Raw genomic sequence first — 14833 nt, forward strand, 5'->3', positions numbered from 1 at the left:
TAGGCAGAGCCTGCCTTTTAACCACGCCCCTAACCCGCTGATCAAACACTCGCAACCGACTGACTGACTGTAAACATGCAAATATTGGGTGTCATATCCACAATTAATAATAAACACTTATACGTGTACTAATCTGATTTGGCTCCTTGTGTTATTTTTATATTCAAATATATTTTATTATACTTTTTACCACGTTTAGCAGTCATTTTGGTGGTTGGGTCTTGGAATGAATGGCATTATGTTCTCTCTATTGTAAATTTGCATTTCTTAAGATAAATCAATCATTTTGAATGAGTAACACTGTTAATCATTTAACAGCACGTGTGACTTGCAGCTGCTCTTATGCAGTATGCATGTTAAAACAGCAAAATAGTATGCACATGTGACATATTCATCACTGCTTTTAAATGCAGTTTCAGCTGAAAATTACTGATCCAAGAAAAAAAAAGAAGTGGATTAAAGGGATATTCACACAAAAAAAAAAAAAAAAGAAAAGAAAAGAAAAGGGAATTATGTCATAATTTACTCACCCTTAAGTTGTTCCAAACCTGAAAAATGGATTGTTCTGCTTGAGTAAAGGGTGAGTAAATGATGGAAGGAACTTTTATTTTTGGTGCACTATCCCTTTAAATGTGTTCGCTTTTAGTACTCGCCTCTACATGGGATATTATAGCCTGGTGAGATTATGATCGAAATGCCCAAACCAAAATAACTGAATTAAGAATATTTAACAAAAATGCGTTAAACAATACAATTAAAAAACTTTACTCTCGTCTAATGCAAAACAAGACTGCTCGTTACCCCAATTCACCACTAGATGGAGTCAACATAAAGGGTTACATCTTTTTTTATTTTTTTTACTCGTCTATGGGTTACACACAAGCCTGTTATAATGACACCCACCATGGCTACGCCAAGACATACAAAAAAATATTTATTTTAAACGAATAACATCAGAATATATCAGTTTTGCTACACTGAACTGACACGCGCGAAATAAATAACGGTCACATTTATGGCACGCGCACGTTACACTTCTGCACATCCTCAGTGACGTTACCACCACCACATCGTTTTATTCACAATCACACATGATGAACATGTGTAGGCTAAGTATGTATGGCGTGTAGAAGCGTGTATGAACACAGGTTATAGCATAAATAATATACAGTTTATGTAATTGTCGTAATTCTTGTTTGTCTGTAGCCTACACTCTAAAAAATACTGGGATGTTTCAAACTATTTTTTACAGTCTATGGTTTCAACCCATGTTTGGCTCCAATATGGACAAAATCAACCGTTGGGTTTAAAAGTTTAATTTAAAAATTTAAATCAACGGTTGAAAATGTTAAACCAACGGTTATAGTTTTGTCCACATTTGACCCAAACATGGGTTGAAGACTGAAGACAGACCTTGTAAAAAATAACCAAAGGTATGAAATAACACAAAAAGTGTGTATAACTGGTTTTCCTCAGCTTTTGTAAGTTGAAAAGCCGTAGGTCTGCGAGTGACACACGAGTTGGCCCCTCAGGGAGCGCGCGCGCGTCGGGTTTCTCAGCTGAAAGTGACGTGACTCGTCTGGCACAAGTTATATCTATCGTCAGAGTGGGAGTTTCTCTCGACTAACTGTTGGGACGCATCTCGGACTAAACTAAACTCTCCTTATGAGTTTCATGACACTGTATTACAAGTTTGTGGACTTATTCTGGTGAAGTCGGAGCTGATTCGTTCCAGAACGGAAGAAAGACTGAAGAAAGTTTAACAGACGCCGAGGCGGTGAATCACATTTTCCATGAAGATGTACAATGAATAATCGACTCTTACAAAGACGCCTTTTTTAAGTTTTCTATCGAAAAACAGTCGCGTTTACACATTATTCGTTCATTTGAGTGTTTAAGAACGCTTTACAGTCAACGTTGGGAGTTAGTGATGTTTTAATATTTCCGATGGTCTTCAGTTCTAGTCGTTTAATCGATCAGACGCGACGTTTTAATGTTATTAAATTGGTGTAGAATATCGAAAGGCTTTATTTTCGCCATGTAGTTTTGTTTACCGCGGATCTGGGAGATGTGGATTTGTGTATTGGGAGGAATGTGAGTGGAAGTGTTTCTCATGGAGCTTCAGGTGTTGTGCGGATTGATCTACTGCTGTTTGCTGCCCATCTCTCTACTGGCAGGTAAGACATAAACATGGATATACACAGTCAAACAAGTCTTGTTTTTATTAAACACCTAATGACATTTGCTTTCCAACTATTGCTGTAAGTATTGAGCGCCAACAAACAAGAGGGAAAAGTAGGAATCTGTTTTAAAACTCCAATGCCAAGTTCCTTAAACATGCGTTTCCATGTTGGTTTCTTATACTTTTAAAACTGTAAACAAACAAACAACATGATTCAGTGGCTCCAGAAATATCACGTGGTGTATCCATGAAACTTTTGAACCTTTCCTTACACTTTGAAAACACTTACACGTATATTAAATCATATTTTTATGTTAAAAAAACAACTAAAATGTGTATACTGTATACATATAAGTGCATTAAGATTAATCAAATCTAACATGAAGGTTTGTGTAGCCTGTGTGTGTGTGTGTGTGTGTACATACTGTAAAAAGTTGCTGCCTTACATTTTTAAGTAGTCAACTTGGATGTGTAAGTTTTGAAAATTAAATTACATTAAACAGACTTAAAAAAATAGTTAAATCTTGTATAACTTATAAAAAAAGTTGAAAATTGCCTAATTTATTTTGATGAGTTAAAGTAATGTAAAAACATACGTTGTCATATACACATACATGTAAACATACATGGATACTGTCCATTAAAAAAAGTCGCAGTAGGCAAATGCTTAAGAGTTTATGATTGGATCATTATTGCAGTGATTATTATGTTTCTATATGTTTGGCAGCAGTTCTTCTAAACTTAATTGATGGCATATAGCTTTTAATTTCTTAAACAACCATGTATGAAGAACATCATGGCCATATTCCAGGATGATAATGTCAAGATTCGTCAGGCTCAAACTGTGAAAGAATGGCTGTGAGGTAGGGCTGCACGTTTTCAAGTTTTTCATTAACCGTTAACCGAGGCCCTTAGCGGTTAATACTCGGTTAACCATAGTGTGCGCGCCGCAACCACGAGATAGGCGTAATTTGCGGGTGGGACATGTCCCCACCACTATTTTCTAAGGTCGATATTGTCCCCACCACTTTTGAAACATCTCGCGGGATGAATAACGTTACCAATACAAATAAAAAAACACATCTCCAGTTAACTAGCAGAGCATTCATTTCGTTCGTTTTTTTTTAGGCGATCTAGCGCTGAAATGTTTTGTTTAAGTGATCAAAGTGCTCGTTGCCGCTGCGATCGAGAAGGGTCTTGTAAAACGTGCTGAGGTAATATTAATTCGTGGCCACGAAACAATTCACCTGAATATTCACCAATTCACACATACACGAAAAAAAAAAAGGAATAAAAAGATGTACGAGAATAGTCGGCCTTCACTGAAGAGCTATTTTCACTAGTAAGAAAAACAGTTTAATAATTATTAATTCGTGGCCACGAAATAATTCACCTGAATATTCACCAATTCACAAAAAATAGGTCTTTAGCATTCACTAATTGTAATTAATAATATCAAAGTCTGTTTTTTGGCCACGTTGTAATTCGTTTAATCAAGGGAGGGAATTAGTTCAACGTGTCCACGATTTATTAAAACGAGGGAACAAATAAGTCGTAACAACTAATTATTTAGATCAGCGGACAGGGCGCATAAGAACAAACAGAGAGAGAGCCCCGGCCGCGCGCGCGCACTCTCACCGCCTTCAAACAACACGAGCGCTGTATTGCTCTCTCTCCCTCGCGCATATCAACACAATAGTAAAAGGTCGGAAGACCGATTGTGTTTTATTGATTAGTAGTTTGTTAATATAAAGTGTTTGATTAGCAAGTACATGTTTAGGAAATGCATAATACAAAATGTACCTATGGGTTAATGTAACGGTAAACGCATGCGCGGGTAACTGCTGGGGTAAAGCTGTGGCTCTGCGGCTCTGCAGACAGATATTATTGTGCTGCGATCAGTAGCGCGGATACTATGTTTGTTTCTGGCTCGCGCACAGCCTTCACTCTCGGACGCGCGCTTTCTTTGCCCGCTTCATATTAGAAAACTGGTCTAGCGGTCTCTGGTGGTGCAAAAATGTATTACACCTAAATTAACCGAGCAAAATGTTTCACTCGGTTACGCAATTTTTAACGGTTAATCGGTTAACCGGTTAACCATGGACACCCCTACTGTGAGGAGCATGAAGAGTCATTTCCACACATGAATCGGCTCCTTAAATTCATTGAGAGTCTTTGGGATGTTCTGGAGGAGACTTTACAGAGTGCTGGACTCTTGCATTGACAATACGAGATCTTGACCAAAACATTGATGCACATCTTTGATGGAAATCAGTTTTTGTGTAAATATGAACTCTGGAATCACAGGAGTTTCACTTGATTTCTTGAAGGATTCCCTCACCTTTCCTCAGGTGTTTGTTTAACAGACACGCCCGAACGGCACATTTCCTCTGGCCCTACACTTAAACTAAGCTTATTTCAGGATGATCATGCATTCCTGCAGCTCACAGCTGTTTTCCCTCTTCTCAAACCTGTTTTCTCTCACAGTTCTTTCTCTGCATCATTTACAGAGCTCAAATACTTTCATGCTTGTGTTGTTTTTAACCGTCAGCTCCCACCGAGAAGTTCAATTATGAGCTTTCCACGCTTGAAATTGTTAACCTAGGGTCATAGTTCTTACTGGGTTGCTAATTAATCCCGTTGTTTCACACTGGGCATGTGTAAAACCTTTGGTTAACATTCTCAGTTCCTGATTTACAACGTTCATAACATTAAATGGCATGTAACCTGTTTTACTGACTCATTGTTGGGAACAATGTGGACTTGAGTTATGGATCTTGTCCATTGGTTTCATGTCGGCCCTATATCTGAATTCGCTCTTATGAATCTGAACATTGGCTCCACTATGAAAACAATATGTGTTATGAAATCGGCTAAAAGTATCATACATGTTTGATCTCCTCTGACTGGATGGATCTTATTCTGAAGCAAAAAAAATCAGTGTTTGTGCTTTTTTTTTTTTTTTTGGCCCAACGGCCCAAAAATCTGCAAACTGGTTCTGACTTTTAGCATCTTGCATTAAATCAGGACGAAAGTCTTGTAGTGTATTCCAGTTTTTAGGCTCACAATGTTTTTGGCAAACCCTGATCAATTCCCAATGGATAAATCAAATCCTACTCTTCAGTTTTACTTTTGGAAAAGCAACTAAGGGAAGAAAAATGGGTTGTGAATGTCTTTTTATGATTATTTTACTGGGATGCTAAAACTAAACGGTAGCAACCATAATATCGGTACCGGGCGATAAATGTTCATTTTTAATGTTATCGTTATCGGCCTGATAAGAAAATTTGGCCGATGTATTAAAGCTGATAAATAATGGATTGTTTCCTTCAGCTGAGACACTTCACTGTTCAACATGATTTTTTTAATTGCTTGAAAAATGATTGAAATCTCTTACAAAAAAGGAAAATACAATTCAGTGCAACATGTGCAGCGCAAGTCTGTCATAGAAGCTACATAAATTATCATAAGAACATTATAATTGTGTGCTTGAAACATGGATTTTAATGGTGAGACTTTTGCTTTTGTGATCAGGCTCTCAAAAATGATCAAAAAATTTGGATTTAGATTTATCCAATATATCATCCAATATATCGGTTATAGGCTTTCAAATATAAAGAATTATCGGTTATCGGCCAAAATGTTCATATCAGTGCATCTCTACTAAACAGCATGTGCATGTATATTTAATTAGGCAAGCATTGTTTACGTTAGAATTGGATGTCTTGCTAAATAATTTGCCACATTAGTTCACCTTTAATAATAGCATATGTTGTTGTTAGCACTGCAGGGCTTCGTAAGCCAGAGTTAACAGTGTGAAACCCTGACATTAACATTACAGCACAGGATTGAGCGTATGGTGTGAAAAGCCTCTGGTTTCTATATTTAACATTTCTCCCTTGACTGTAAAAGCAACAAACCTGAATGTTATAGGCTGAATTCCTGGTGTTTCATAAACTGAACGTGTTAAAGGCAGGTAAAGATCTAGTTTGCTGACAGGATATATGGTTTGAACATGTGGTTTCTTATGTAGCAAACGTCTCGGGTTCTCCTCAGACTCACGCATGCGGTCAGCCACATTAGTTGAGGGAACTGTTCTCACCTGAATGTAAACAATCATCTTTTATTTCACAAACCAGCTAGAATCCCAGCATTTAAAAGACGTCTAATAACCGTTTTATTAGCTAAATCATGGCTACAGAATGACCATGTCATGAAGTCTTATAGATATTATTGACATTGGTAACGTGATGGGATATCAACACTACAGTGAATCAGTTTTGGCTTTAAGTGCGCTACAAATAGCATAGTGTCAAAGAAATGAAACCAAACACCTTGTAATCTCTGTTGGCTTTGCTTACATGATGGAATATCACATTTCTCGCAAGTTATTTTGGCAAAAAACGACATTTAACCAAATTTAAGTTCATTTTTCACTGTAAAAATTGATTTTCATTATTTGTAATCACAACTTTTTATCTTTTGTCAAATCAACTTAGATAATTAATGTGGTTCAGATAACTTAATATTTTGAGTTTCTATTGAGTAAACCAATCTTCACTGCATTAACTCAATTGTTTAATTTCAATGAACTCAAATTTTTAAGGCAACCTAACTTCATTTTTTAAGTTAAACCAACAATAAGTTTTTACAGTCTAGAAGTGTGTTACTCATAGCCAGACTATATCGGGTCTATAGTTAACCGAGACGGTGAAATGACAGCTATTGCATGCTGGGATGGAATTTCTTTGCATTTTCTTAGACTGTAAAAAGTAGGGCAACCACACGACCTCGGGTGTGTTAGCAGCTCGAGAGACCACCGCATGCTGTCACAACACTATAGGCCTCAATGAAACCGGTGTGCCTGAAGTTTGCCTGAGGCTGGAAACTGTGCATCACCCAAAGATGGCTCACTTTGGACCTTTTGTTCCCACTATTCCCAAGGGATCGCTGCAGTTGTGCTGCCAGATCTGAAAGCGAGAACTACAACCACAATTCAAATCCTTGTTCATATAGAGCAGTTTTAGTCCAGGTGGACTTTAGGACAGGGGAAATTATTAGAGATTAGGAATGGCCAAAAAAACTATCTTTTTTACACAAAATTAACGCTGCAGTCCATGTGATATTGCTCATAAATATCCAAGTATATGATTCATTCTTTCATTCTTCAGCTCAATCATCCATGGGAGAAAAAATCATTTTGAATAAGGAAAGCGATATCTTTGTCATCGTATCCTTTCAATGGTTAAAGTTACCAGTCATTGCATCTGCCGCACTTTATTTGTACCATTTTGTTTTATTATTTTATTTTGTTTATCTATTTACTTTTTTTTTTTTTTTCTTGAAAACCAAAAAAGTAGTGCTTGAAAAGTCCTTGAAAGTCCCGTAATTTCATTTGACAGAGTCTCTGTACGAACCCCTTTGTTGTGCCGCACTCGGCCTTCGAAGGACGAAGCCTGAACTGGGACTCAGCTTATGCTTTAGATAAAGAACTGTAATCTTTCATATGATGACTTTAATCACTGTGTATAGAAAGCGATCATAGACAACCACACTGCCATAAAGAGTGTGTTCCTCTGTTCCGGTTTACAACAAATGCTTTCGAAGTTCTCCGGGAAAGTTCCTACTCAGAATTATGTTGTGAAGTTATTTTGGTCTGAATGAGATGAACGCGTTGGCCTTTTTTTTTCCCTTCCCGACAAACACAGGAAGCTTTTTAGCGCTTCTGCAACAAATGAATGAGCAAAAGATGCACATTAGGTGTAATTGATACTGTGTATTTTACGGGAATACCCACTCAAGGGAAAAGTACTCATAAATCAGCTAAATGAGTAATATTTTCTGGCAAGCTTAATCGCTTTTCTTCATTAACAGTGCACAGAATGCTTGCAATCTAAATGGTATAGGCAAAATTCTCAGTTTATATCAGGAATACTAATAAACATCCTCCATGATTCTTTCTTTAATTGCTCTGAACTCTGAAAGCTGGGGCTTTAAAGAAAATCCGCTGGCAATTTTTGTACATTCATCGACTGGACTCTGTTGTACAGAGCAATAGTGTCAATTGTAGCTTTCAGTTGTACATTTAAAAACAGTAGACCACACATACCCAGTCCATAAATAAAGTTACCATATAGATAGGAGGCGCGTTTCCATTAAAGATTTGCGCAAAACTTTTGCGATTTTTTTTTTTTTTTTTTTTTTTTTAATGTCGACAAAAAACTATTGCGAAATGACGGCGTTTCCATTAACCGATGTTATGCGACTAAAACTTCATTTTTTCCTCTCGCGATAAGTAAAATCATTCCAAAAACCATGAGGTTTCTGTACTACATCCCAGCCACTGCACTGGCCATTATTATTAATCGAAGGAGATGTAAGCGTGTTTTCCAAGCATTAATGGTGAGGAACGACCCTTATTATACCTGTGAGCGGCACATATGAGGAGTTTCTGGGTGTTTCTCCCTCATTTCTGCTTCGAGGTCTTGATTGTGGCATTTATTTGAGGTTTAGAATCCAGTATTCCTGTAATTATTCTGTCTTGTATGAATTTAATAAAGAGCTCTGTCTCGTATTCTGTCCAAACACACCGCGTCATCTACGTCAGGTGACTGTAAATGCGCAAAAACTGTTTCCATTGCAGTTTTGCGAAATATTTATTTTTCGAATTGCCTGAAAAACCACCTCATGTGAGCGGAAAAACTTTTTTTGCGATAAATGGGAGTTTTTGCGAAATTGACGTGTTTCCATTGGACGTATTTTCAATTCGCAACTTCAATTTACGCAATTTGAAGGGTAATGGAAACGCGGCTAGGGATGCACCGATACCGATAATTCTTTATTTGAAAGCCGATAACCGATATATTGGCCGATAAATGTACATTTTTATAGAATTTTTGAGAGCCTGAATACATAAACAAAAGTCTCACCATCAAAATCAATGTCTCAAGCACACAATTATAATCTTCTCATGATAACTTTATGTAGCCGATATGATTTGCGCTGTTGCACTTTTTTTAAGTGATTCCAATCATATTTCAAGCAACTCAAAACCATCATGTTGGCATGTCTCAGCTGAAGGAAATAATCCACTATTTATCAGCTTTAATATATCAGCCAAATTTTCTTATGGAGCCAATAACCATAACATTAAAAATGAACATATATCGGCCGATACCGATATGGTTGCCGAGATGTTTTCTTGTTCTCTGTGATACGCTTATGTAACGGAGGTCAGCTAGTGAGAGCTTTGCGAGTAAACCTCATTCCCTGGCCTTAAGAGGCACAATAGGAACCAGAAGGGTTACACTTAATACACTGAAAAAAATTTGGAGTAGGATTTACTTGAAAAAAGCTAGGCAACTTTTTCCACTCAGAAAATGCTAGTAAATTTACAAAGATTTGCCAAGTAAAAACCTAAACATATTTATCAGTAGCTTTAATTAGAAATCTTTACGTTAAATTTACTTGGAATATGGAATTAAGTAAACTTTACTTAACCTAGTTAAGTGAAAGTAACAAAGAAATTAAGTAATTTTAACTTGGCTAGTTAAAGGTTGATTAATATCGATTTAGTTGAAATTTCCTTTGCATTACATTTGACTCAAACAATAATATTTAATTATATCAGTCATATATAGTATGTGCTTTACTTAGATTATCTAAGTAATTTATACTACAGTATGTCAGATGTTAAGCTTCAGGTGAATGCAAAGACCTCAATACTTGGTAGACAATACACAATGACGGTAACATTTGATGGATCATTTTTGTGTTTGAATGTGTCATTTTGAGCAGAAAATTTACTCGGAAATGTCACAAAATGGCAAGTTACTAATCCTGACAACAAAAGCAATGATAAAACAGTGTAAATACAGCTGGAAACCAGTGAAAAATGAACCTCATTAATTATTCAAGGTCCAGTGCATGATGGGAACCCCAGTATCAGAAAAGTTGAGTAATTTTTACTTAATTTTATTGAGTTGATATTTACGCTTTCATTTCTACTCGCTTGAATTAAGTACTGATATGGAATTTACTTAGTTTTTTTAATTCTTGCCTGAACTAACTTTTTCATGTAAATTACATTGTTTTTTTTCCAGTAGTATTTACTTCACCAAAAAATCATTTTTTACAGTGTAAGAGCGCTAATTTAGCTCACGTCCACCCCCAAAAAACAATACTAAAACCGTAGACGCATCAAACATGCAAGTGCTGCTCATCACTCTCAGTGTATCTACGCTGGCAAACTTTCTAAATTACAGAGCTCTGCAGATTTGTGGTTCATCCTCTTTAACAATTCATAGAATATTCATATAGCTTCAGGGAAAGGCATTAAACAGTTCCCTATTCTCCAATTAAAGTGCTGCCTGTGACCAGGCCAGAGAAAACACTCTTACATTGTATACCTAGGGAAATACCTAGAAGTGATTGTGCAATGTGACTTTGCACAATAGACATTCTTGTCATAACATGTTGTGATTGTGTATTTTGCATGCACAGTTGCCTAGAAGAACTGATCTGATAATGATCGGATCGGATATACTGTAATGTGTGATTTAGTCTTCATGTGAAAATCTCATGAAATAAACGAACAAAAAAAGCATAAAGAAAATGAATTATATATTTCGGATTCTTAAGAATAGTTTGCATTTTCTTTATTTAATAATAATACAGTGTTTTACAGTATTATATTCATGTAGTGAATTCATATATTTTTTTAATACAATTTAATTTAAACCTTTTTTCAGTTTTTGTAGTGAAATATCATCCTGACATTTTTTTGTGAGATTCATTCAGCACTTTATATTCCACTAATGTCGTATTGCTGATGTAATCAACTGGCTGATTAATGAGTTAGTAAGTTTATGTGATCCAGAAGTGTTTATCAAGAATTCAAACAGTGATTAAATCATTATTGACTCATTCTTAGTCCCTTCTGAAGTTTCCATCTGGCAAAGATTAAGCATGTGTTTATTGTTGCAAATTAGCGGAGATAAATAGCAGGAGTTTAATATGCTAATGATTTGCTTTGTTTTCTGTTGATTAGTGCATTGTAGTCTGTTCTGGCCACATTAATATATTCCTGAAAGAGCCAGAGTTAATTGACCACTTTTGTATTTTGCATAACTTCTTTCATTTTACTGATCATTTAGTGTTTGTCCTTGATTAGTCAAACCAAAGTCAAAGTCCATTCACAGCAATCTAGAATGGATTAAATAAAAAATATTTTTCAGGTTGGTCTAGCTAATCTAGTCTTGCTAAAGTCATTCTGGAGAGCAATAATAATAATAATAATTATTATTATTATTATAATAAATATAGCTGCAAGCAGAAATTAAGGGGCCGAGCACTGCAAAAATAAGTAATTAAAGACTTTTTAAAATTATTATTTTAGTGAAAATGGCTGAAAAATCACAAATACAATCACTATTAACATAATTTAATTGCTTTTCACTTTTGTTTGGGCATATTCTGTAAATGGCCACTGATCAACACCTCATTTGGGGTTGAATAAGCTGAAGAGGGTCCCGGCCGGGATCATATCTTAAATCAGTCTGAAATGACTTGATTATTCGTAGATGATCTGCCAGAGCTGGGATGCTGTTTCCCTCCTGAACGACCCATCTATGGCAAGCCGTTTTAACTTTTACAGGGCTTAAAGTATTCCGGCCGGGGGCCGGATTTCCGGCTTGAGGGCAGGTCCGGCCTCGGCGCAGGCAAAATTTATTTATCAGGCTGTAAATTAACGTTACAGTCGGAGGCACTTTCGGCGTGGATGCGCTTGGAAAAAACGTGCGCGTCCCTCCGCGACCGCGTCGCTTCCATTATGAGCGCGCGAATTGACACTTTTCTCCAATAATATCTGTCTGCAGACCCTTCTCCTTTTCACAAGTGCTCACGACACACATCCATTTTCTCACGCACAGAAAAATCGCGAAGCAAAGAGGACACGGAGACCGACAGACTAGACAGAGCAGGTTAGTTATGATATAAAAAAATCTCAGCTCTCAGATTCTGTCAATTTTATTACGAAATTCAAACAATATAAATACCGTTTTGGCGCTTGTAAATGTGACACGAAATGTGATCCCATAGCGGCAGGTGAACCGATCATCTCTAGCTAGTAAATAAACACGAATGAACAATGTTGAAAGATACAGTACAACATACCGAAATGTATATTCCTCATACATAATATCGACCAATCAATCAAACAAATGGGTCAATAAAACAGCTGGAGAACAATTATGTCACATAACATTTACCTCAGGAAAGCCATTTGATGACCATAATATAGGCTATAGCACATTAGTTGGCTAGAAAAAAAGAGCTATAGAGAGTATTTTGCTAAATATGTGTACGATATTACATATTTATTATATTTTTACTTATATCATTAAATAAAGTTTTTATTATAATAAAAAAAACGCATTAGGCTATATATCTCTCTGTATGTTTACAGCATTAGGTGAGTTGTTTTTTCTTAAGAAAAATTAATGCCTATCTTGTGTAGCCTAGGTAAACAATGAGTCCGCACACCAGAAAATGCTCCTTAGCGATTTTAATGATTGCTCACCACGTACAAGCAATCATTAAAATCGCTAAGGAGCATTTTCTGGTGTGCGGACTCATTGTTTACCTTTGCAACTACTTGTCTGCCCAGCACCCAGTTTTATTGTTTTGGATGTGCGTGCTGTACCTTTGAACTCTTATCTTGTGTAGCCTACCTAATATTTATTTCAATATTAAATCAATCACAATAATTGAATTGAATTGAAAACCAGAAATTGTACCATGTAGCCTAAACATTGTAAGATGTTGTCACTAAGCCTAATAAAATTCAGTTTAGTTACTAAAATGTTTTGACAATCACAATACACTTATTGTGATGCAATAATTTTTTTACATTTCATGGTGCAGTTAATATTACTAGGCTAACGTTACAGTAAATCCATGGTAAATGATGGGAATCTAGACGGAAAAGCTCAGTGTTTCTCCTGTTTGTTTCATCTGCCTTTAAACGGGTTTAAATCACTGAGACATTGTGTTCTTCGCTGAACTCAAGCGCTTCTCACTGGATCTCGTGACGAGAGCGATCAGAGTAAACGCATCTGCTCCAGTGAGCTCGCGCTCGCGCTGCCGTTTGGACTTTGAGCCGAGCGGATAAATGGTGCGTGGTGCGCGCGGTTCAAATGAGTTTCGTTCCGCTTTTGCCGCATAAACATTATCGAACATTTATCGAACTCTTGATATCGTTTTATCGAGAAAAATTATATCGCGATAATTATCGTTATCGCTTTATCGCCCAGCCCTATCAACAATTCAGTTTTCACTAGGTCAAATTATAGTTACTGATATCAGGAATTAGATTTATACTAGTAACAATGCTAATTCTTGATATCATCAATTACATTTTCACTAATTAAAATGCTCATTCTAGATAAATCAGTAAGAAATCAGTTCTTGATATCAACAATTGATTTTGAATGGCAGCCTATGGTGACATTTCACTAGTGAAAATACAATTACAGATATCAAGAATTATAGTTTTTACTAGTTGAAATTCAATTCTTGATATCTAGAATGAGCATTTTAACTAGTATAAATCTAATTCCTGATATCAATAACTATAATTTGAACTAGTGAAAACTGAATTGTTGATATCAAGAATTAGGGCTGGGCGATTTTTTCGATTAATTAGAATTTACGTTTTAAGACGATTTTTTTTTTTTTATTAAATCGAGGTATCGCGATTTTTTTATTATAAAAAAAATAGATATTGTAATTGCACCAATGGCAGAATAATCACAGCCGTCACCATGTTAACCCGGGACGGAACCAGAATCGCCGTCCCCGCGCAACAGGGCCACAACGGGCGGCACGTCACCATGGTTACAGATGGCAAAGAGATGCATTTTTCCTTCCTTTCCAAGTACAGGGATGCAAACAGCGCGCTTTTCGGCGCCTCCCGCTTTTTTCACGTCAGTTTGGGTGACAAATTCATCTGAAGCATATTTCATAGCTTAATGTGAGGGACAGAAGTCTATTTACATCAATAAAGTATATGGAAACTCGTTTTCCCTCCTCTGCGGCTGTCATTCTCCATTCGGTATTCAAACAGCGCGCGCGCCTCTTCCGGTTACAGCATACATGCACGGTAAAACTCTCTCCAATATGATATTCACATTATAATGCTTGATCTGTAGAGAAAAGGCTGTGGATTTGCATAAAATGACTTTATTTTGTTGGAGTTGCTGTTTTTAAACGACTCGCGCTACCGTGTGCCTGTTAGATCACACATCACAAGGACTAAATCGGCATCAAACGCACAATAACTGGAATTTAAAACTGTGAAGAAACAAATGATCAATGAACTGTTGGACAGATATACACTAGGATTTGTGCGCTCGACATTTCTTCGCTTTGTGCCGTGAACTTTTAAATGCGCACTTGTGCAGCGCAGTTTATTAACATGCTTTATGTTTGCACGATGGTCTACAAAGTGTTGTTTTTTTTGTTTTGTTTTTTTTTACTGTTGAAAATTTGCATAACTTTTTGAGTTGACTGATGTAATGTTTACATTGGTTAAAATGGTTATTTTCTTACTATATATTCAGAAGTATTTAATGTTTCATTCAAATTGCACAA

At 36.4% G+C, this 14833-nt stretch overlaps 1 protein-coding gene across 1 annotated transcript in view; it reads left to right on the plus strand.

The window, feature by feature from the left end:
• The first annotated feature begins 1584 nt into the window (after positions 1-1584).
• The window catches only part of piezo1 (piezo type mechanosensitive ion channel component 1 (Er blood group)), a 144568-nt gene continuing 131319 nt past the window's right edge, over positions 1585-14833 (plus strand). Inside the window, exon 1 of the mRNA XM_084108660.1 lies at positions 1585-2177. Within this exon, the coding sequence (XP_083964786.1) occupies positions 2114-2177 (64 nt within the window). The 5' untranslated portion in view covers positions 1585-2113. The remainder of the gene's footprint in view (positions 2178-14833) is intronic.

This window comes from Abramis brama, assembly GCF_963993115.1.
Source record: "Abramis brama genome assembly, chromosome: 3".
In the NCBI taxonomy this organism is placed as follows: domain Eukaryota; kingdom Metazoa; phylum Chordata; class Actinopteri; order Cypriniformes; family Leuciscidae; genus Abramis; species Abramis brama.